At 54.5% G+C, this 23,630-nt stretch overlaps 2 protein-coding genes across 3 annotated transcripts in view; one reads left to right on the plus strand and one right to left on the minus strand.

Moving 5' to 3' along the window:
- Positions 1-1,311: 1,311 nt before the first annotated feature.
- On the plus strand, positions 1,312-15,578 carry OLFML2B (olfactomedin like 2B). The gene is made up of 8 exons (XM_029962235.1): positions 1,312-1,743; positions 2,825-3,088; positions 6,542-6,649; positions 9,693-9,869; positions 11,532-11,760; positions 12,681-13,157; positions 13,564-13,740; positions 14,019-15,578. Exons 1-8 carry the CDS (start codon positions 1,312-1,314, stop codon positions 14,618-14,620), a joined length of 2,466 nt encoding a protein of 821 aa, XP_029818095.1. The 3' UTR covers positions 14,621-15,578.
- Positions 15,579-17,526: 1,948 nt separating this feature from the next.
- Positions 17,527-23,630, minus strand: part of ATF6 (activating transcription factor 6) — a 74,637-nt gene continuing 68,533 nt past the window's right edge. For both annotated transcript variants that reach the window (XM_029962272.1, XM_029962271.1), the window contains exon 14: positions 17,527-18,388. In XM_029962272.1, coding sequence (XP_029818132.1) covers positions 18,180-18,388 — 209 coding nt within the window. In that variant the 3' untranslated portion in view covers positions 17,527-18,179. The remainder of the gene's footprint in view (positions 18,389-23,630) is intronic.

A 23,630-nucleotide genomic window follows, 5' to 3' on the forward strand; every position in this document is an offset into this window, starting at 1 on the left:
TTCAGAAGCCCCAGTCTTGCAGCCTCGGGGCAGTCTGTGATGACAGAGGGAGTAGCTGCTTCCCAGGGAAGCTCAGCGATGGAAACAGAAGTGAAGGAGCTGGTGCCCAAGGGAACTATTATCCTTGAGAGAGACTGGTGGGGTGAGGATCTTAGAAATGTTTTTTTGACTCCTACTGCTCTCCAGTTGCCCAAAGGTTGGCTGTCCTTGTCCTCCCATCCTCCCTGGCTGCTTCCCCTCCTGCTCTGTTCCACTCAGCCTTGCTGCAGGAACCCACACGTCCCTGCCCCCTTTTCCACAGCCCTCACTTCCCAGGGAGGCTAGAGGAGAGGGAGGCACAGTGCCATCCCACACGAATCCTGCAGTCCTGGAGTCAGCATCTTCTGCCATCCCCTGTGCCACAGCCGCTTCCTCTCTCACACAAGATGTTTTCTTTGTGTCTGGCGGCTTCATCCCCATGGAGTGACCCTGGGAGAGAGTGATGGGATGGGAGAGCCAGAGCCCCCCTAGGGAGATGCCTGGTCCCAGGGCTGCAGGCACCAGTTTTGGGGTGGTTTATGGACATGAGTGTGTTAAGGACTGGGGGTACTTGGCTTGTGGACAGCTTGCTTCAGCAAGAGCTCACGTGGCCTCTCGTGCTGCCTGCTGTGTGTGTGGCTTCTCCCTGTGACCTCGTGGGCAGGTTTTGAGGCAAATGTGAGCATGTGCCATATCTGGGACATGGTGCTGGCTTGTGTTTGATTGTCATTGGTACTTTTATAAGGGCATCTCAGGTTTCTTCGTGCTTCAGTGAGGTTCAGGACATCTTCAGGGCAGTGCAGACACCTCCGCAGCAGAAGATGCTGTGCCTGTGCTTTCCCTGGGAACAGCATGTCCAGAACATTTCCGTTTGGCAGGAGGTGCAGAAGGATACAGGATTGCCAGAGTGCAACCGCTTCCCGGCGGCGTCAGCCTGGATTTCAGTGAGCACACAGGTCTGCTCTCATGGCTGGGAGCCCGTCTTGGAAACATGCACTGCTTGTGTGACCCCAGTGTGTGCAGTGTTACTGGAGAGCCACGGTGTGCCGTGCCATCAGCACCATTTCCCTGGGACCTAAAGGAATGGACGGTGAGAGCCAGGCTGCTCTCAGGAGCCAGGGAGGTCATAAGGACGGCTTTGCGTCCCCCAGCAGCCCCCTGGCACACCGCAGGGGCGGGAGGCTCAGGTTTGCCGGGTGCGGACCGGCAGTGCGGGCACTTTGGGAAGGCGGGTCGCATCCTCCCGGAGCAGCCCCACGCGCGGGGTCGCACCGCAGCCTCCTTCGGCGGGAGATGCCCGAGCGCCTCGGGGGCGCCCGAGCATGCGGGCTGCGCTTGCGGGAACCCACCCGCAGGTGGGAACCCGCCCGGGCGCGGCCCCGCCCCCCGCACCCTTCGGCCCCGCCGAGCCCCGTTCCCGTCGCCGAAGGGCAGGACCGGGAGAGACCGGGAGGAGGACGGAGAGGGAAGCCGGGTGGGAGGGAGGAGCGGGGCGGAGCCCGGCCGGCCCCCCCGCCCCGCCTCGCCGCACCTGAAGCGAGCAGCGGCGCTCCCGCCCGGCCCCGGGCCCTCCGCCCGCCCTCCATGGCTCGGCCGGCTGCGCGCTTGCTCTGCCTGGCCGCGCTGGCGCCGGCTGCCGGGCAGGGACCACCCCTGCCGCACGGCCGGCCCTCCGCAGAGCCGCTGCAGGACGAGGCGGACAACCAAGAGAACATTCTCTCCCAGGTACCCGCGGGGGATGCAGGCACTGCCGGGGGGATGATGCGCGCAGCCTGCGGGGTGCTGGGGGATGCCGGGTGTACGTGCTCGACGGTGCTGGGTGATGCAGTGCACACCGTGGGTGATGCTGTGTGCACCCTGAGCGATGCTGGGTGATGCTGCGTGCACCCTGGGTGGTGCTGTACACAGCCTGGATGATGCTATGTGTTGCTGTGCATGCTCAACGATGCTGGGTGATGCTGCGTACTCAGCCAGCACCGCCGGTGAGCACTGGAGAGAGTGCACCCGAGGTGCAGTGAACTCTCTGAAGTCCTTTTGGGAGCAGTTCACAGCCTCCATCCTATCATTTCCCCGAGGAGGACTCGGAAAACGGGGAGTTTCTTGGGAGGGGAATTAGTGGAGCCTCTTTGTGTGCAGAGGGGAGGGATCCAGGCTCTTTCCCTGCCAGTGGGATGCGGTGGAGGTTTCTGTTAGACTTGGCCGATCAGATGGTGTGTGATTATCTGCCCTCGGAAATGGCTAACGCAGGGACTATTGGAAACGTACCGCCAAAGTTATTTTTGTGCTTGGGCTTTCAGAAGCGCTGTCTGCAGATCTCCGTAAAGGAAATTCCTGGCATTGTATAGGGCTAATCAGAAATACTGCTTCACCACCAGGTTATGCTGCTTATAGGGTGGCTTTCAGTCACTCTTCCAGTGTACCATTACCCTGTTTGCCTGTGTAAAAAAGTCTTGTTCTGGGAAGCAGGTGACTTATTGGGTCTTTTGGACGTGGAGCATTAAAAGACAGCAGGATGGTGTTCACATTTAAAATCCTTTGTATTTAAAATTCAAAGCAGCATTCTGCACACAGTGGAATAAAAAATACCACGTTGTAAGAAGCCAGTTTTTATTCCCCCTGTAGGCAGGGGTCAGAAAGCTTTGCAATCTCTAGAAAGCTTCTTGGTTGGCAGATTTTGGAAAAGCCGGGCAGTTTCCTCGAGGTTCGGGGTATCCAAAGTGTCCTCGTTTTGACCTCAAGGTCTAGGCTGTCCTTGCTGTGCAGGCAGAGGACGGGAGGTTGGCTAACTGCTGTGACCTGTGCTCAGCTGTTAGGTGACTACGACAAGGTGAAGGCGGTGTCTGAAGGCTCCGACTGCCGGTGCAAATGCCTGGTCAGACCCCTGGGCCGCGGCGCCTGCCAGAGGATTAACGAAGGCGCTTTCAGAGCAGAGGATTTTTACACGGTGGAAACCATCACGTCAGGACCCAGCTGCAAGTGTGCGTGCGTGGCCCCCCCCTCGGCCCTCAACCCTTGCGAGGGGGACTTCAGGCTGAAGAAGCTGCGGGAGGCAGAGAGCAGTGACCTGAAGGTAGGAGAGCATCTTGAGCTTGGGACTCTTTGGGGAGTGGGAGGTCTTCTGAAGCCTTTTATTTCAGAGCTTTTTCTAAAAAAAAAAAATATTTCCCAAACTTTTTTTTCTAAACCATCTCCTACTTATTTTTATGTCCGCATGTCTGATATAAAAATCAAGCTCAGCTTAAGGGATTGATTCGAGCAGCTGCAGTGGATGATTCACTCGATTGATCCCATGCTGCCTGGGGTCCACCGTGGCTGTCTCTGCTGGAAGCCCAGGAGGAACTGGGCTGCTCCCTGCCCTTTGTCCAGCTCCAAATGTCCCTGGGGCACAGCTCTGCTCTGCTCGGCAGCTGTCAGGTCTTTTTCCTGTTGCGCAGAGGGACTCCCAAAGACCCATACAGAAAAGCTGTTTTGGCTTCTGTGGGCCAAAAGCTGCTGATGCGTCAGCGTGAGGGTGTGTTGCACAGCTGGCAGATGGCAGGATGGGTTTGTTGTTTTAAATGCTGACACTTCTCTACTATTTAGTATTTTATCTCTCTAGTAATACAGAACTCTTTTCCAAACATGACAGTGTTTGTTCTACATACTCCTGACTTCTGCTGGATTCTTGGTTTTGCTGGTGGAGCAGCTGGCAGCAAGCCCTGCTGAGTTTTCAAGTTTTCTACCAGTGCAGGGCAGCAGAAACTGCCACTGGCTTGGTCCAGCCCTGGGGAGTCCCTGGAGCAGAAGGCTGAATGCTGGTGGCACTGGTGTGGGTGGCAATGGGATATACCCAGGGGCAGCCCTGCTTGTCCCAGCTTTGGAGGGAAGGCAGGTGGTGTGTGAGATGCTGTGGGGCAGCCTGCCACTGAGGCCACCACCACCATGGGCTTGTTCTAATTAATTTGGAGCTTCAGGATGTGTTTCATCTTGTCCAACTGCAGACAGTTAGCAGCTTCTTGTCCAAGTGCCCCTGCAGCTAGGGAAGATAAACAGGCACAGGCAGACAATCTATCATTTCAGGGAAGGAGGAGTCCCAGTCTAGAGTTGTTTGGTGGTCCTTCGTCTGGGGGAGAAGCCAGAATGTCACACATGGTCTTAGATAAGGAGTTGTGAGCTCTGTGTGTTAGGGGAGGGGACACTCTGTAGTCCCTTGCCAGGAGGCAGGCAGAGCTCCTCCACCTCACATCTCTCTGGCTCTCTCACATCTAGCTCTCTCCCCATCCTCTCTGGGGCTGGTCAGCCTCCAGGAGGAGCAGAGTGGTGTGGCGAGCTGCGCCCTTGGCTGCAGCTGCTCTTCCCACCGGGGAGCTGCTCACAGCCAGCTGTGGTGTGAAAGCCTGTCCTCTAGGAACTGGCCCCGGCTCCCCTGCTCATTTCACAAGGATTCGCGGCCAAACGATTTCACAAGATTTATCCAAACATACACACGCGGGGGTTTTCTTTGCTGTGGAAGTCCATCCCCAGGAGCTGTGAAGCAGGACTGTTTTCTCAGAGCCCCTCCTGCTGTCGGGCTCACTGGGAACAGCCACTTCTCTTGGGAGAAGCTGGGAATAGGAGAGGACACAGCTCCAGTTCTTACGTGACTCGTGAGGAGCAGCTCCTGCACTCCTCAGCGCAGGGCCGGGTCAGCCCCAGGGGTATAGCTCTCTTTGCTGGTCCGAGGAGCATCACCCTTGCTCAGTCCAGCAGCGGGAAGTGCACAGGGTCATGCTCTGTGTGTGTTGTGTTTTACCAGACTTTCTTATGCTCTGACTCAAAAGCTGTGGGTACTCCATGTGTGGGAGAGCTGTGGGAAGTTCCTTCCATTATGATGAGTGGGCTGGAGGATGTGTCCCTGAGGGAACGGTGAGAAAGAGGGATAAACACAGAGAGAAAAGTCCAGGCAGCAGGAACGTATGTCTGGGCACCCCAACTCAGTCGAGTGGCTGTGCTGGGCATCCCAGCTGAAGATTTCAGTCCCACCTGTGTCTTTAATGAGGTCCCATGGGAATTCATGGACCATCAGACCAGTGGGAGTGTAAGTCTGCAGTGGATGAAGGGAAGGAAGCATTGAGTTGGTAGGAACAGTGTGGTCTTTCGGGGAGGGTCATCATGGTGCTGGCAGGGAGTAGCTTAATCAAAGATCTGTTTTTGTGAAATGGCAACAAGCTGCTCCTCTGCTTCTAGGCACAACGTGTGTTGTGGGGTCTCGGGTGCAGAGTCAGTGCAAGGAGTCTGTATTCAGGATGGTTTGAAAGGAGGTTAATAAAGTCTGTAACCTTTGCACATTGATGGAAATTATCCAGCCTGGAGGGAAAGCACATGTCTCCAGTGGCTGTCTGGCAGGCTGTGTGCATTGTATCGGTCGTCTCTATCCAGCCCTCAGTGGAAAGTGGATGCATAGCCATAAAACAGCTCTTGTCTCTTAATGCTGCCATTTTATCTGGCCCAAAAAATCTTTCCTTTGCTGTCAGCTCCACAGGGAGACTGCAGAGGCTGGGGTGGAAACTACAAGTGCTGCCAGCAGTGCTGCCTGTGATTCTCCCATGTTTATGAAGCTCTGTTGACCAGTTTGTAGCTGCTTGGAGAAAATGTCATTGCCCTGTAGTAATTCCTAGGCACTGAAAATCCTTCTCAGCCATTGGGACTGTAAGGTCTGCAGCACCATGTGGACATGTGGGGACACATGGGACTGGAGGGAGGAGATGTGTGGGAGCTGAGGCAGGGAATGGACCGGCTTCTCCTCAGCCTTGCCATGGTCAGCACTGTCCTCTGTGGAGGAGCACCAGGACTCAGACAAAAGGCAGAATGAGGGTACTGCTGTCCAGATCCCCAGGACTGGTGAGCAAGGGCTGATGCTGAGCAGGACAAGGGGACACAACCCTTCCTGCTGTGGGACAGGGGTGAGTTAAATACAGGGTGTCTCCGAAATGGGTGGTTGCAGGAGAGGGCAGCATCTCTCTCACAGAGTTGTTCTCCAGGAAGCAAACTGTTACCAGGCTGGCACTGAATATCTGGTTCTTCACTCCTGCGTTTGGGAATATTTTAAAAATTTTTTAACAAGTTTCTTCTTGTTCCAGGAAAAAAAGCACGGGATGGCACGAGCTCAGAGTCTGATCTCAAACTCACTTTTATTTGAGCTGCCTTTCTCTTGTTGCCTCTTTTGCTGGCAGTCACATCACTGTAGCTAATCCTTTGGGCTTGCAGGAGAGCCTGCCTAGAGCTGGCAAAGAGAGCAGTGCTTCTCCTTGTTCTGCTACTAATCCCCAGCACCCAAAATGTGCTCCCAAAGCCCTGAAGCTCTGCAGAGGTATAGCACATTGCTCTGCATGCTGTGCTCTGACGGGGACAGCAATGCAGCAAGGCTGTGTAAGCGAAAACTCACTTTTTAATAAACTTCTTGTACTCAGATGGGTGCATCGCCCTTGACTTTTCAGCTGAGGGAACCACTCAAGGCACACGATAGCAAGTGCTGCTGCCTGACTGTGCTCCCTTTGCCTTGCAGCTGTCTTCCATCATGGAGATGCTGGAAAGTGCCTTTTATGGCTTAGACCTTCTGAAGCTGCACTCGGTCACAACCAAGCTGGTGGGTCGGGTGGAAAAGCTCGAGGAGGTAAGATGAATCCTGCTCTCCCTTGAGGTTGTTGCCTTTGGTGGGAATTGCTTCCAGTTAAGTTCCTGGTGCCTTTGGTGCATTCAGAGCCTTGTTGCTTTTGGAAGAAATGTTAATTAAGTATTTGGCTCAAACTAAACCAGACCAGACTAGACTCCCCCCCACTCCTCACTGGCAGTGCCCAGCACATCACCACCCCATCAGCCTTGCCTGACCCTCTCCAGCTCCCCCCATCCCTTGGGGCCCAAACTGGGTGCGGGATCCCAGCTGTGGCCTCACTAGGAGCGGTATCTCCTTGGGGTCAGAAGGACCTGCTGTTAAGTTTTTCCTCTTCTCAGTTTTAGCTCTGTGCTGGTTGCTCTCAACAGGCTGCTTTTGTGCTGTTTGATGTGGGGGCGAGAGGTTCAGGGCTGGTGCTGGGGTACACTCACCAGGACGGCAGGGAGCCAAGGAGCTCAGATTCCTGAGGGACCAAGTTACATCTTGGCCTGCGTTAAAAAAGAGCAGAACTCTCAACCTTCCATTCTTTTTAGAGCAGACTTCCAGTGAAATAATTTTCACTTCCATATAGTTTAATATTTCTTTGGCTAGCACAGCCTAGGGTTTGCAGTTTGTTAAGCTGTGCTCAGCTATGTAGCAACAGGTTGCCAGATTAAATACTGGAGTTTTCTCCCGTGATCCGTATCTGGGACAGTAATTCCACATTCTTGTCGGAGTGGAGCAGTCCTGTTTGTCTCCAGCCAGAGGCTGAGAGGCGGTGATTTATAAAGCCAAAATTCCACTTGCAAAGTGTTTTTGGGAAGGCATGGCATGCTCCATCCCAAGGTCAGGAAGAAGACAGCTGGGAGGAGCAGGCTTGCCTGAGGGGCTCTGGATTTTCAAGCACAGTAATTGACCCAAAAGGGGGAAAAGGGGTTTTGATGTCTAAAAATAACAAAGCACCAATGTTCCTGTTTGCAATCCCACCCTCTTCCTGTGGTTTAGGGTGTTCTCCAGTGATTACTTGGGTTTGCCAAGGGATTACTTCAAGTGGGGTTGTCACTGCACTCTGCTTCAGTGCCAAAGTGGCCCTGCTTACCAGCTGGGTCCTGTATGGGGGGTTCAGAGCCAGCAGTGCTGGTGGCACTTTGGGCACATGGGGTGACCTTGCAGCCTGGTCACTCTGCTCACAGCCTGTCACAGGGAGGCAGACAGGCAGAAAGCTCAGTCTGGCTGAAGTAGTTTGGCCAGAGATGGAGCAGTAAAGGTGTAGGAGCAGGGAATTCACAGGTTGGGGTCTTTAATTTCCCAGAAACAGGGCTTCATGTAAAAGCAGCTGAAGCTGCCTACAGGCACTGGTCTGGGATGGAGAAAGACAGGAGGAGTCTGGGTTAGATGAAGTTTGCCCAGTGCTCTGGGGCAGTGCAGGCAGCAGGTGTGAAACGCCTCCTGCTGCCGGCTTAGCACGGAAATTCCTGTTGAGAGGACGTGGAGGAGGATCACACCCTGCATTGGCCACGGGGTCTGACACAATGGACAGCTGAGATGCTGAACAAGAGCCTGGCACGGCTTCAAAGCACTGCCCTCCCAGGCGGGTGTGCTTTTGGCAGCTGCTCTGCAGCAAAGCCACTGAGTGGCCTCCAGCAGCATCACAGGCCAGGCTTTGGTGGTGCCTCCCTGCTCAAGGGGAGGCAGATTTTATTCCTAAGCAGGTCATAAGCCAAACATTACACAGACTAAATGATAAGGGCACAAGGCTGTTGGAATCAGTCATCCTCTCCAAAGGAGGATGGTGTCAAAAGCTGCTCCTGCGCTGATCCTAGGAGAGCATCACGAGAAGACCTGCTTACTACAGCAAAACACTTGCTGAAAAGTCCCTGCGTCATTGGACTCAGCCTCAAAACCTGTGACTCACAATTTCTGGATAAAGACTGGGAATTCAGATGCACGTGGAGGGGGGCTGGGGGTTAACTGAGCTCAGGATGGAATTTTTGCAGAGATTAGAAGGTTTTGTGAGTTGTTTCCAGTATAAAAAGGGCTTTTATTCAAGTGATGTCTCTAAAGGAAAGGAACCCCCAAACTCCCGGACCACAGAACCAGCACCTTATCCAGTGAGGCAGATCCTCTGCTTTGTCTTTAGCTCACAGCTGTCGCATCAGCTGGTGATTTTGAGGTCACAGTGGGAGGTCACGGTGGGTTTTAAGAGAAATTAGTGGCAGGACACTGAAAATGAAGGATCAGGGTAACCACCCCCAGTCTCTGTGCAAAAGTGCTCTGATTGATGTGCCACCTTACTTAAAGCAGTTGCTGTTTGAGATGTAGAAGCCCGAGGAGTGATGAGCAGAGACTGCACAAACCCCTTGGGTACGGGATGTGCCTGTTGTTGGGGAACTGAGAAGGGCGAAGGGTTTGCCTGCTTGATGAGCTGCAGCCAGCCCCAGCTCCCTCCTGGTCACAGGAGAACTCTCTGAGGGTCACTGGCTCTTGTCCTGTCCCCACATTCTCGCTCTCTTCTGTGGGAGCGAAGGGTGATGGGGAAGAGCAGTCTCTGAGTGCAGGCACTGTGTGGCCAGGCAGCAGGGCAGGACCAGGACAGCCGAAACCAGACCAGCGGGTTACTGACCTCCAGGACATCCCTTGAAGGTCAGGCAGGCAGTGACCAGCCAGGATGGCATCCTGCTAGGAAAGTGAGGTTAATAAATGGGAGATGAACTTGTTGCCACAGGCCAAGGACACCAGGCTGAGACTTTAGGTGTTTTAGCTTGTCTTTTTCTCTTCCATGACCCAGCAAGCGTAGCTGAAGATGGGTGTTGAAGAACCTCACGGCCATTCTCCTGCTCCATGGGAAACTGTGGAAAAGAGTAGATCTTGGATGTGCACATGAAGGATGGCGTTTCTGAATCTCACTAGGGTCAGGGGGCATCTTCTCAGCAGCTAAAGTGTCCCAGCTGTAAACCCAGGATGGTAGCAAAGAGCTGCTTTCTGGCTTCTGAGCTGTGGTTTGGGGGCCACAGAGCATCCCTTGACTATAAGTGGGGTAAAGTCTCCTCTCTTGCTTCTCTAGGGCATGTCCAGGAACTTCACACAGGAAGGTCACCGTGCAGGAGCCAGTGGGGAGGAGGGTCTGCAGGATCCCTCCGGCAGGGACAGGGAGAACTGCTCCAGGCTCCTCACCAACAGCCTCACGGACATCGAGGGCTCGCTGCAGCGGGATGCGGAGGCTGCCTACACACACGCAGAGGTACAGCTGCCCAAACACGGCTCGATGTCACTGCTGCTGCACCAGCCAGCCCTGGGGGTGTCTCCTGGATGTGGCCCCGGGCCGGTGGTTTTTTTCTCGGCTCGGATGACCCTGTTTCCGTGCCTCCAATCCAGCCTGCTTCTCTCGGCACAGCCCAGCTGCCGCCGGGGCGGGATGTAGGTGGGAGCAGAGGGAGGTTGCTCCCTGAGCCTCCCCCCTTCCCACGGGGTTGTTGGTTTTCGAGGTCAGCAGCGGCTGAACTGCTCGGAAAGCGTGATGTCATTGTGGGGCCGGCTGGGAAGCGGTGGGAAACTCAGAGCCTTTGATTAGCAGGGCTTGGGGCTCCGTGGAGGGACAGCCTGTCGCCTGCCCTCCCTCCCTCCCAGGCAATTACCCCTCCACAGAAAGCCCCTGCGCCTGGTAGGCTCCAGGCAGAGGCTGGGCATCCCTGGCTCTGGCACCCAGCCCCAGACTGGGGGGGTCTCCATGGGGTCTGCTCAGCATGGCAACAACCTCAGCCTGGGGCAGCAGCTTTTGTGCAGCCTCAGAGAGGGGTGAGAGGGGTGTTTTGAGAAAAGGTCTGTCCAGAGTGTCCTGATGCATTTGCTGCTTCAGCAGTGAGATGTAGCATGGCCTCATGCTCCTCTTATCCCTGCTGGGCAACTCCTGGAGCATCCTGCCCTCACCTCTGCAGGGCAGAAGGTGTCTAGGGAGGGAAACATCATTTCCAGCTCAAACAGAGGTGCTCAGCTCCTAAGGGTGGCAACAGCCTGCACTTGACCCCCCAGGTGCTGCGGGTCCTATGTGGGGGTTGGCTCCCCAAGCCCTGGTGGGAAGGGTGGGCTCCCACACCTGCACTGTGTGTTGGCAGGTGGGGAAATGGCCCCAGCCGTGCCGTGCCAGCACACTCTGCCCCCAGAGAGCCGTGCCCCAGGCAGGGGATGTCCGGCCATGCTCCCAGCCCCGCTCCCCCTGCTCCCCACGCCGAAAGCTGAGCAGCTGCTGCCTGCTGGAGGGGAGCCAGCCCCAGCCAGGAAGGGGAGCGGAGTGTGGGGCTTTTATTACCCCGAGTGACCTCATTTCCCATTATGCCCCTTTTCTCACTGTTAATTGCAGCAGGGCCCATCTTCTCAGCCAAATGGGCACAGCTTCAACCTTCAGGCTGGCTTTCTGATTTCCTTTAATGAGATGAAATCCTTAAGACATGAGCTGCTGCAGCTGGTCCCTGCCCCGGGGTGTTCCCGGTCCCTGCCTCTGGGGGGGTTCCCGGTCCTGCTGGGAAGGTGCCTTGAGCCTCTCTGCCTCGTGAAAGCTCGGTGCACATTGCACTCTCTCTACAGATCAGCTGCCAGCACTGCTCCCTGGCATGCAAGGGAGTGGATCTCACTCTGCCTGCCTGTTCTGCATCCCACAGCCTATGCCTTATTGAGTGCTGAGTCCTGGAATTGCAGGGTGGCACCAAGGATATGCAGGAGCAATGCTCGTCTGCCATCCCTCTGTCTCCTGGAGGGTTTCCCATGTCAGAAGGGACTGAGGGTGACCCTGAAGAAGGAGGGAGCACAGAGCTCCTACCCAATTCAGGACTGGCCAGCCTGACCTACCCTGTCCCCAAAATGCTGCATTTCTGGCTTATCCAGTAACAACATTCTGTGTCTCTTCCAGGGCAAATATGAAGAAAGATTCCTGAAAGATGAAACCATATCCCAGCAGATCAACTCTGTTGAGTCCCTCCCAGAGCTGCACCTCTCTCTGGAGGAAAAGAAGCCTGAGCAGCTCTTGCAAAGGAAGCTGAGGGTGAGGACCCGGCCTCCTTCCAAGCCCACCATTGTCCGAGGGGTCACCTACTACAAAGCCCAGTCCACCGAGTCGGAGAATGACATCGAGGAGCAACGTGAGTTGGGTATGCAGCCACGGTCAGTGGGATGGCTGGCTGTGTCCTGTGGAAAAACCAGTGTCCACCCCTGAGTCCTGCCTCATCCCCTGGGAATGTGTGGGAGCAGCAGGGAGAGGAGGCAGGAGGAGGTGGGATGACTGGTACTTCACTGCTATGCAGCCTGTGAGCCCTGTCTGTGGAGCAATGCAGCATTGTTATTCCGTGGAAAATCCCTGGTAGCTAAAGAAATAGGTCACTGCTTCAGTTTAAAACACTCAACACCAACACCTTTCCAAGAGTTTCTGCAGTGGCTGGGGNNNNTCCTGTGGAAAAACCAGTGTCCACCCCTGAGTCCTGCCTCATCCCCTGGGAATGTGTGGGCAAAGCGTGTGGGAGCAGCAGGGGGAGGAGGCAGGAGGAGGTGGGATGACTGGTACTTCACTGCTATGCAGCCTGTGAGCCCTGTATGTGGAGCAATGCAGCATTGTCATTCCGTGGAAAATCCCTGGTAGCTAAAGAAATAGGTCACTGCTTCAGTTTAAAACACCCAACGCCAACACCTTTCCAAGAGTTTCTGCAGTGGCTGGGGAGCCCAGTGGTCCCTGTGCCCTGGATGAGGCACTCCCTTTGGCATCCCAGGTCAGGTGGATGGGATCTGGCTGGGCATGCAACTGGGACAGATTTGCTCTCCATCACCTCCTGCTTTGCCCTGCCTGGGGTGGTGGATGTGGCTGTGAAGGGGTCTCACTGACCTCCTACCGTGAGCACCGTCAGCCTCTGTAGTTCACACAGCCCTTCTCTGACTGGAAGGGGAGAGGGAATGCATGTGGGCTTGGTACAAGACAGACTGCAGAAGTGGGCAGGGGGCCAGCGTGGAGGGGCCAACACGGAGGGGCTGTGGGGGACTGTGGGGTGACACCTGTGTCTGTATTTGGCAGCGGACGAGCTGTTCAGCGGGGACAACACGGTGGACCTGCTGATCGAGGACCAGCTCCTGAGGCCCAACAGCAGGGCGGGCGAGGGCGTGAGGAAGCCCTCCCCAGTGGGATGGCCCCCCACCCGTGGCAGTGCTCCCACCACCCCCCCAGCTGCTGACACTGCTGCGACAGCCACGGTGCCCCTGTCACCTGCCACATCCACGGACCCCACGCCAGACCCCAATGCTGTGAGCTGGCTGACCCCCACCCCAGAGACCGTGACTGCCCCAGCAGGGCTGGTGGAGGAGGGGACCCCACAGCTACTGGCAGCCTTGGACACAGCCATGGAGAACTTGCCCCCAACCACCACCGCTGGGGCCTGGAGTGACATGGAGAGCAGCCCAGGAGTCTGGGGACAGGCAGGCACACCCCCAACACCAGTCAGCCCCCCTACCCCAAAGGAGGGCCTGGAGGAGGAGGACATCAGGAACATCATTGGTGAGTGCCTGCAGGTCCTGCACTGACCCAACTGTGCACATGGGGGCTGGCTCGTGCCCACAGCGTGTCCGGCTGGGCTTACTTGCTTATTAATTCTGGAACCTACTGTAGTCTCCCCCAGTTTTAGGGGCTGGGCTGGGCAGGGCAAAAAGAGGCCTCCCTGGACATGGACCCAAGACAGGTAGCAGCCTCAGCTGGGGCAGGGACATGGCTGAGGCTGTGAGGAGATGTTTGCAGGATCTGGCCAGTGCTACTGGGTCCTGTGAAGCTGCAGCTGGGCTGAGGTAGCAGGGGGTACCTGCTGGGTGGGTAAGGGGCTGAAGGGGGGGGATGCCTACCCCAACAGGAGCAGGGAGAGTGTGGCCACCCTGCCTGGGGCCTCACAAGCCCTTCTCTCTCCATGCAGGGCGCTGCAAGGACACACTGTCCACCATCTCGGGCCCCACCACCCAGAACACCTACGGGCGCAATGAGGGAGCCTGGATGAAGGATCCCCTGGCCCGGGAGGAGCGGATCTATGTCACCAACTACTACTATGGGAACACGCTGGTGGAGTTCAGGAACCTCGACAATTTCAAGCAAGGTGGGTTTTGCACCATTTCCGATGCCACGCTGGCTGCTCCTCGGCTGATCCAAGTAGCACCCTCCTTCCCAGGGATACTGGATCATGGGGGAGTGACTTGCCTGGGGACCCCCCATCCTGGGGCCAATACCTGGGTTCAGAGCATGGGGCAGGTCAGGCTGCAGCTAGTGGCCGTGGAGGGAGCGCAGGCAGAGCTGGGGGCAGAGGGTGCTGACAGCAGGGCCACCCACCCCAAAGCAGAGGGAGAGTTTCACCAGCAAGGTGTCTCTGCCCCGCAGGTCGCTGGAGCAACTCCTACAAGCTCCCATACAGCTGGATTGGGACGGGACACGTTGTCTACAACGGCTCCTTCTACTACAACCGGGCCTTCACGCGCAACATCATCAAGTATGACCTGAAGCAGCGGTACGTGGCCGCCTGGGCCATGCTGCACGACGTGGCCTACGAGGAGTCCACCCCGTGGCGGTGGCGAGGCCACTCAGACGTGGACTTTGCTGTGGATGAGAACGGCCTGTGGGTCATCTACCCGGCCATCAGCTACGAGGGCTTCAACCAGGAGGTGATCGTGCTGAGCAAGCTGAACGCAGCCGACCTCAGCACCCAGAAGGAGACCACGTGGAGGACGGGGCTGCGGAAGAACTTCTACGGGAACTGCTTTGTCATCTGTGGGGTCCTGTACGCGGTCGACAGCTACAACAAGAGGAATGCCAACATCTCCTACGCCTTTGACACGCACACCAACACGCAGATCATCCCCAGGCTGCTCTTTGAGAACGAGTACGCCTACACCACGCAGATAGACTATAACCCCAAGGACCGCCTGCTCTACGCCTGGGACAATGGCCACCAAGTCACCTACCATGTCATCTTTGCCTACTGAGACCCCCCCACCACAGTGGGGCACTGCAAGCCAGGGGCCACCAGCACCTTTTATTATTATTTTTATTGTTATTATTATTTTGTACAAATCGAAGAGTAAATGATGGGTTTTGTTTCAAGCTGGTTTTTTATGGTGGATTGTAGATCGATCCCCAGGCCAGAACCACCCCCTTTGTCTTTGCTGTATCCTTGCTTCTGATTTTCCTTCCCAGGGGAAGGAGGTTCTCCTTCGGAAGGGCAGATGGGCCCTCCTGCCCAGGGAAGAGGAGGTGGCCATGGTCCTCCTGATGATGTTTTTAGCTGAAGATGATCAGCAAGACACCCTGAACCAGTAAAAAGCTGGCCTCTCTGCCGTGGGCACCAGGTCCCAGCGGGATGCTGATGTCTGCCTGCCCTGGTGGAGGACCTGTGTGTCCCATGGGAATGTCCCATCTCTCAGGACCATCTTCCCAGCTTCCTTTTGGAGATCCTGCTGTACAATGGGGCTGTGAGCGCAGCTCCAGCAGCCCCTGGTGCTGGCACTTATGCCAAGGACTGTCCCCTCCAGCTTGGGCTCTGCCCTTTGCAACCCCCTCGGGGGTTCAGGTGCACCTTGAGCCCTGATTCACAGCTGGAGTGAGCTGGTGGCAGGAGGGGGATGCTGTAAATACGTGTAGATGGCTTTTGTTTGTTCATTTTGTAACCTAAAGTAGTCCCCCTTGGCATTTGCTGGGCAAAGGCTCCGTTCAGCTGGGCACTGGGCTGCCTGGGCAGGGGGCTGTGGGGCTGTGGGAGCCCCGAGGGCTGGAGAGCCCTTGTCCTGCTGCTCCAAATCCTGCATTGCCTCTTACTGCCGTGCTCAGCCTGGTCCTGGCTGTTGACCATCGGGATCCCCTCACAGAGGCAAAGCCCTTGCCCTCCTGCCTACCAGCATCTTGTATTTACCTGCTGTCAGTAATAAAGGATCCAGTACCTTTGCAGCTGTTTGGGGCTTTCTTTGGCTCTGGTTCAGACCTTTGGGTGCATGGAAATACATGGGGGTGTTTTGGATTGGTTTTGGTTGGTTTGGGGAGACCCAACTTTCACACCAAAGGGGAAGGGACCCTAGGGAGCTCTAGGCCACTTGGAACTGGCACTGGGCCAAGGTGACATGGTCATGTCCAGCCCTGAGAAGAGCTTGTCTTTGTGATGTCAGCTGCACTGGGGTCACTCGGGCTGCAGTGAGACCCTTGTGGCCTTCTCTTTGCCAGGCTCCACTGGCAAAGTGGAGGAGCTCATGCAGGGTGCCCTTCTCAGGAGCAGGAGAGAGGTCTGGGTGCATGTGCCATGGGCAGTGCCAGTGCTGCGCTGAGCAGAGTCACGCTGCAGCCCAAGAGACAGCAGACACAGCACAGGCCTTCTAGTCATTTGCCTAAGGAAAACAGCATTAATAAGCACAATAACAAAGAATATTAATAATAAATAAAAGAAGGATTTTATTGCCTTCAGTGCCAGGGACACAGAGAACAGAAGTACACAGGATGAGAGATGCTCTCCACCACTGGAGCCCATGGTGCTGACTGAGGATGCAGTGCTGTAGCAGTCCTGAGCCCCCAGCCTCTACCAGCAGCCCTTCCCAACGTGCTGGGCTGTGCCAACCCAGTAAATGCCCCCCACAGCAGTCGGCCATCCCTTCCTGGGACTGCAGGGGAGCCGTGTGCCTCTGGCTGGGGCACCGCCGGGGTTTTTATTTTTGAATATTGTGTGAGCTGGCCCACAGTCAGGTGGGGCCGGGGCCAGGAAAACGAACTGGTGCAAGGAGTGCAGCCAAACCCCTTGCCGAGCCCGGCTGCTTCCCAGCCGCGCGAGCGCCGAGAGGATGGGGGGCCGGCGCAGCTTGCGCCGAGTACGTGGCAAAGGGCAAAGTTTTTCCATGGTGTTGCAAGGCACATACTTCACAGGGGTGTATTGCTCCTCATCCTCCTCCTCACTGCCCCTGGAGCTGTTTGTCTTGCTGCTGGATCAGCTTTTATTTCCTAACAGCCACACACACACACACACACACACACAAATAATAATATTCATAGTTAAAAACCCCACACGAGCCAGTCAGTGCTCAGATCATGAAGGAAAGGCAGCTGGCTGGCAAACTGAAGCCCATCATCTTCTGTGTGAACTGTAAAGGGGAAGAAAAATGCTGTAACATGCTGAAGTCATTATGGAAGGCCGATGCTCTGCTGGCTCTCATCCCAGCTGAGCACCTCAGTGCCCAGCTCCTCGGCCCAGCTCCGGCCTGGGGCTCAGCTGGCAAATGGGGGACAGACTGAACAGAGCTCCACACTGATTTTGGAACAGCAGCAGTTGGCTGCAGCTCCATGTTTGGGGCAAACAGCACAACCCCCCACTGCCTGGCGGGTGGCTGTCAGTGCTGGGAAGGCAGAGAGGGGTGTGTGGGGCTGAGTGTGCGTCATGTGTGTGTGGTTTCAGGAGGAAGGTGCTGTGACTGTGTCCCTCTGAACTGAAGCAGCCCAACTGCCCCAGCGGGGCCAGTGCTGCTCCACAGGCTGTTGTTAGCAGTGAAAAGTATTAAATAGCACACACAAAAAACAACCCAAACAAAAAACAGGAAAAAGAAACCAAACCCAAGAAACCAAAAACTTTGCAAATGCATCTGCTGCATTAAATCACCTCCCCTGGGCCAAGCCCCAGCCTTTTGCCAAGCAGCCACGTGGGCTGGGGAAGACAGCAGCAGTGTGCAGGAGAGTGCACGGACTTGAGGAGGTGTGGGGGGTGTGCACTGCCCTGTCAGTGGGGGCTGTGGTGCTTTAGTTGTAAGTGTAGGGTCCCACCACCCTCCTGGGTGGCAGTGGCTGGGCTGCCCCACAGCACCACTGCTACCCTGGGAAGCATCCCAGGGCTCCCCAGCGAGGGAGGCTGCACAGGCAGGGATTTGGGCAGCTTTGGGCTTGATGTGGAGTGGGGTTGCCCGGTCAGGCCCAGCACAGCCATTCTGGAAGAAGAAGGATGCTCCTGGGGTGCAGGGCCAGGGTTGGGTGGCTGGCCCAGCATGGGGTGTAGGGCTGCAGCAACCCCTGCACCTGCAGCTGGGAGCTGGACACTGCTTCCTGCTGCTGTCCATCACACACTGCAGGGAGAGAAGCCTGATCTCAAGCCTGGCTGTCTGCTGTGATGTCTCTGGGCAGGACATCAGGGTTCAGCACCCCACCTCAGGAGGCAGCCTAACAGGGACAAAAATTAAAAACAACCCACAGTTTTGGACAATGCATAAGTAGCAGGGATGGCCCGTGTCCCCCCCACGCCAGCCCTGGGCAGTAGCTGCTGATGCCGACCCCAGGACTGCAGCGGTGCCTCACCCTCACCTCTGGCACCAGGCATTGCTGCAGGGGGCCCCCAGGGCTGAGCTGCATAATCCCTGGACAGGATGCGGTGGTTGGGTAGGGTCAGGCACAGGAATGGGCTCAGGGGGACTGCCCCTGCTGTGCTCATGTGCCAGGAGCCCCAGGGCCCTGCCAAGGAAGGGCTCAGTCTGGCGGCAGGACCTGCTGCATGTTGGATGCACCGGCCGTGTGCTAAACCAGGAGCTACTGCGGGGATTTGACAACGGCCCTCAGGGCATGGGGCATCTCTGGGACGGAGGGGGACGAGCTGTAGAAGGTGTCGGTGTGATTTCTGCGCTGCTCTCGGAGGTACGGAGGGACAGATGAACTTTTGATGTGGAGGATCCTGGTGTCCATCACTTCACAGTCAATCTGCATCATCACCTCATAGTCCTGCCCGTTGATGACATTCTCTGCAAAAGTAAGGATAAAAATAAGGTGAGAGTTAGCCCTGCAAGCTAATGACCCAAAAGCACCAAAAACAGAGCTTTCTGGACCTTTTTTTTTGTCTGGAGCAGGAGCTGGAGGGGGGAACCCCCTTCCTTTATATAGCTCCACACATGGAGCTCCATCTCACACAACATGGCCCCAGTCTGCTTGTGACACCTCAAAGGCCCAGGCCACACTTAGCATGTGCAGCCACACTTAGAAACTAATATGTCTTTTATTTTCCCTTCCTTCATCTGCACATAATTACCGGTGGAGTTTGCGCTGTACAACATTTATTACAGAACTGTTGTTCTTGAGCCACTAGAGTGTGGGGGTGATTGAAGATAAGGTTTATTTAAGAAAGCTGAATGTTTCACTTTGTCTAACCCTCTTGACACTGATGATCTAGAGGAATTTCTTCATCAGATTATTAATTTAAAAAAGCTAAAATGTGATCTCTCAAAAGAATTAACTGTGCCTTGTTACCGTCCTGACCTGGCTGTTGTTCTTGGGCGATGTGGTGACACTGGGCAAGGCCACTATACTGAGAGACCTCTGGACACAGGGAAACCCAGATCAGCACAAGGGACCCTGGCTGCATCACCCCAGTGTGGCCCCAGGCCCGGCACATCTGCTGCTGCAGAAGCTCCTGGGCTTACAGGCAGAGGCTGTGCACATGGCCAGCATCTGCTGCCTGGATTTAAAGGTGGGAGACTACTCCCTGCATAGACAGTGTGCCCAGGAATGCAAGTTTGGCTTTCCAGGCACGACTAATCCTTGCCTTTCAGAGTCAGAAGACTGCCATTGGCAGGGTTTTCCTCCTGTGCTAAGGAGGATGGGAGATCACCTAATGGAAAGCGTATGGATTGGAGGAATGCAATATACATTACTAATTTTTACTGTTTTCCTGGATTAACTCTGACTTTGGATGACAGCTGACAACCATGGCCGGACCCTCTTGTACCCCACGCCACCTGTAGAAGCCATTAGATCAAGTATGTCTGGTATAGAAATGAAAAGCAGGAGCAAACCCCTGCTAAGGGGGCTGAGAGCCTGCAAGGGAAATCAAAGCTCCCACCTGCAAGAAATGAAATGGAAAATGCTCTGTATGTGCCACTGAGACACTGAAGAAAGAAGCAGCTGTGCATATCTCTGTGCCACTGACCCAAAAACCCTGACAAGCTCCTCCTCCCTCCTGTATGCTGTGCTGCTGATAAAGCCCTGCTAGGACTTCAGGTGCTGTGCCCCCAGCTGGTCCCCCCACAGGAGGGCCATCCCTCCAGGTCACCCTTTCTCTCAGCACACCCAAAGGGATGTGCTCTCAGTTCCCACCCAACAGACCCAGCACCAGAGAGCGGAGGGGGTTGGTGGTGCTGCTCAGGACAGGGGGCTGCACAGGGGAATAGAGAGGCATGAGGGGAAGCAAAGAGCCTGGAGAGAGCAAATGGGAACAGATGGGTTCCCCTAGAGACACAGTTCCTCAGCCTCATGCTGCAGTCGATAGGACCCCAGGGACCCCAGCTATGTGAGAAACAGTGCTCCAAAGCCACAAGTGGGTGAGGTGGGATGGGACAGCGGCCAAGACCAGGAAAACCCCTTGGTAAGGCAGGAAGAGTTTCCTGCTGTGCTGGCAGCAGCCAGCACAGCAGGCTATCATTAGGTTCCTGGGTATTGCACAGGACAGAGAACAGCAACACCAGGAGCAGCCCATGCAAGAGAGGGAGCTGTGCTGTGTGGGTGGCAGAGGGGAGCAAGGGAACCAGCTCAGCCCATTCTGGACAGCTGGGATCCCGCTTCTCCCAGCACTGACACAGGCTCTCTTGTGACTACCTGTACCATGATTAAGTAAGCCATAATCCTGCTACCCCATGGCAAGAGGTGCTGTGTCTTCTTAGGCTACCACAGTTGGGAATAATCACGCTCATGACAAGCCTCTCTGGCCAGCAGGCATGGAGGGGACACACTCCCCCAACTCAGACATTCACAAAGTGCCTAAATCCTGCCCTGGGCCTGTGAATTAGCCCAGGAGTTACAGGCAGGTTTAAAGAAAGCATCTGATTCTTTCCCTTTTTGGGGTGAAGGTATTGTTGATGACGAGCTGCTGCAGGGAGCCTCTGCAAAGGATTTAATCTCGCAGGGATGAGGGCAGTAGCAGGAATGGCTCAATTCCCACTACAGGCATTTCCAGCAGCCTTTCTCATTACCATTAACTCCAAACTGACTTAGAAGAGGAGGTGGGATGTTCTGCAGAAACAGCAGTTACTTGATGCTGCTGCTGGGTACATGGACCAGCTGTGTTTCAAGGAGTGGTCTGGAAATCGTGCCAGCCTGGGGATGCCTGGCCTCCATGGGGGAGCCCTGCCTGGCACACCCCAGTCCAGAGGGTGGACAGGCTGATGCTCTGTGAACATCCATGGGCTGTGATGGTCTCAGCAAAACAACAGGCAAATGTGACCTGAATGCAGCACAATCTCATGTTTGGGAAGACTAGCTCAATGTCATTGCAAAAAATGATTCCACATGGCTCTGTCCTGAGTTCGATGCCATTAAACTGTTTCATGATCTGGATGAGGAACAGAGAACACACTTATAAGATTTCTGGAAGATGCTAAACTGGAGAGATTTCAACCATTTTGGAGTGGCTGGATTGGATGAGACTGCAGTTTTGATAAAAGAGAGAGGCTGTCCAAAATCTTCAGAATGCATTTCAACCATGGCCAGAGGGAAGCACAATGCTCAAGAGAACTGGAAAACATGAGTAAAAATGGGGCTGGGCAGAAGCCCTGCAAAAAAAGCTTGAGGACTGCAGAGCATCACTGTGCATAAGCCAACAGCATGACAGGGCTAGAAACTATCAGCCCCACTCAAGAGAAACAGGTTTAACTTTGACCAAGTTTGTGATGATTACAAAACACAAGCCCTGGATGAAAGTACCCTGGGAGACCAGAGGATCTCTGAAACTGGCAGTTTTTAAGGAAAGACTGGATGACTGCCTGCCCATCGAGATATGGGGTACCTAACCCTTGCTCTGCACAGATACTTGAAGTTGCTCCTGATGTCTCTGACCCTGCCTTTCTGGGAGTGCAGGTGCCTGCTCAAGACTGGAGCTGTGCTGTTCTAACCCCTTGTGAGCAAGAGGGCAATATCACAGAATAGGACAATTTTTCCTGGTCATTCCTCTGTCAGATGTTTTAAAAAAGCCTGGTCAGGCTTTCTTTCCTTCCCCTCCCACGGGGCCATCCAGCAGTACCAACATCTGGGAGACACCAGTGGAGCAGCAGGCGGGTTTTCCAGAGTGTCCATGCTGGGTGCTGAGCTCACCAGCTGCGTGTGGCTCGTCTCTGCAGGGGTCAGTGTGCACAACCAGTGCTCAGATCAGTGTGTACTGCCCTGCCTGAGCATGCCCCCATCACACCTCCCAGGGGGGCACAGGGGTGTCTGTGAAGCAGGGCTGACAGCCCCAGGCTGCTGCCTGCTGCTCTTTGCTGGCTGGAAGGTCAGCACTGCCAGTGTGCATTACACAGGGCTGCCTAACAGCCCAGAGCAACGCTGACACTGAGTGATTTCTAAAGTTTATTGTATTGAATTACGTATGACTGATGTTTTGTGGGATTACGTAAGTGAAAACACAGGAACGGATCTCCTGTAGAGGTGTCTGGATTTATAAATAGATTTATTGCTCCTCTTTGAAGTTCAGAACATACACTTTCTCACATGGTACAGCCTCAGGCTTAAGAAGCTATCCTTGCTGTGCCAAGAGACCGCATTGCAGTTAATTATTTGTTAACAGGTTTAAAAGCCATGCTTCAGATGATTGACTATTTCAAATTAACAGCAAAGGTAGTTGTGCCAAGCATTGCTGCTCTGACTGCACCTTCCCAAAGATCCTCACTGGCTCTCACAGGCTGTACCAAACTCTCAGCACGAGCTTGGTCTAGGGAACAGAAACCTAATTCCCAGTGCTGCTCCCCAGGGTCTAGGGCAACTCCCCTTATAAAAACCCATGTTGTAAGATCCCACAGATGAAAGCTGAAGTCTGTGGTCCAAACCAAAACCAAAAAATAAGGCTGAGGGTATTAACTACTGTTATAAATTACTGAAGATGATGGAAGATTTGTCTTCATATTTGAAGCATTAGATTTTCAAAACTGTCTTATTAGAAAGGCCATAGAACCAAAGTCCCCTTTCTTCCCTCAGTAGCACTGACATGTATCCATCAGTTGACTTTTAAATGTCTGTGAGATCAGGCATCTACTTCTACAAGAAATGCTGTCTTAGGGAAAGGCAGAAGACAGGCAGAGGGCTTGAAAGGCAGGTAATGCACTAAGTCAGAACAAATGGTGATGTCAACTGCCTCTCTAGACTTCAACTTTACACATATCATTGGGCTGTTTGGCCCTACAGACACAGTCATAGGACAGAAGATGTAATTCTGGTAATTTATCCTTTCCCACTTACATACACTTTCCCAAGAAAGTTTAGCTGCAGGAAAATGCTCATTTTGAAAACTGCAGTTTGCACAGAGGCTGAAACAGAGCTCCCCTGAAAGGCCACCTGAGCTTGCTGGAGTGTTTCAAGCTGTAACCAAACACCATGGAAAAGCTTTACAGCTTTTTGAAGGTGTACTCACACTTTAGGTACATTTATAGAGCCTTATTCTACCAGAACAACTATAAATTTTACCTTACTCTGGGCAGTGCCTCAGTGGATTACAAAAAAATATTCCGTGGGACCAATACTCAGGGTCTGATGACCCCAGTCCTCAGACTCTTTTTTAAGGCCCCTATTGCCTTTGCAGTAGACAACCTACTGGGTGGTTTCCTAGTTGGTGACTTGTAAAAAAGGTCAGAACCTGCCTAGCTCTGTATCTACTGTGCTCACCAAATACACACTTAAGGTACTGTCAACCACATAGATCTGGACCACATGTCCTCACTTCTGGTAAGATACAGGAAGGGAAATCACTTGCCTCATCTTTAACTACCTGTCTTTGTCACTAAGGCTAGAAAATCATCCCCTCCTCATAGACAATAGCATACAGTGAATTTGCTATCCATGGAACCAGTTTAGTTGATGTCAAAATAGGTGTCAGGGAATCACCTCTGCATAAGATGGTAAACACCCACCAACTCTCTTAAAATCTTTGTTGAACAGCTACCCACACCTTTTACACTTTCCACTATTCCTTCTAATGGGAAAGTTTGCTTTGCCACACCAGATTCCAAA

Source organism: Manacus vitellinus, unplaced genomic scaffold (genome assembly GCF_001715985.3).
Source record: "Manacus vitellinus isolate BGI_N305 unplaced genomic scaffold, ASM171598v3 scaffold_44_pilon, whole genome shotgun sequence".
Taxonomy (NCBI): Eukaryota; Metazoa; Chordata; class Aves; order Passeriformes; family Pipridae; genus Manacus; species Manacus vitellinus.

Excerpts from the sequence above, each read along its gene's own strand:
- OLFML2B (XM_029962235.1), top strand. The coding sequence starts at position 1,312 with ATGCCCGAGCGCCTCGGGGGCGCCCGAGCATGCGGGCTGCGCTTGCGG. Across the intron at positions 11,761-12,680 it reads GAATGACATCGAGGAGCAAC|CGGACGAGCTGTTCAGCGGG; the intron begins GTGAGTTGGGTA and ends TGTATTTGGCAG. Across the intron at positions 13,741-14,018 it reads CCTCGACAATTTCAAGCAAG|GTCGCTGGAGCAACTCCTAC; the intron begins GTGGGTTTTGCA and ends TCTGCCCCGCAG.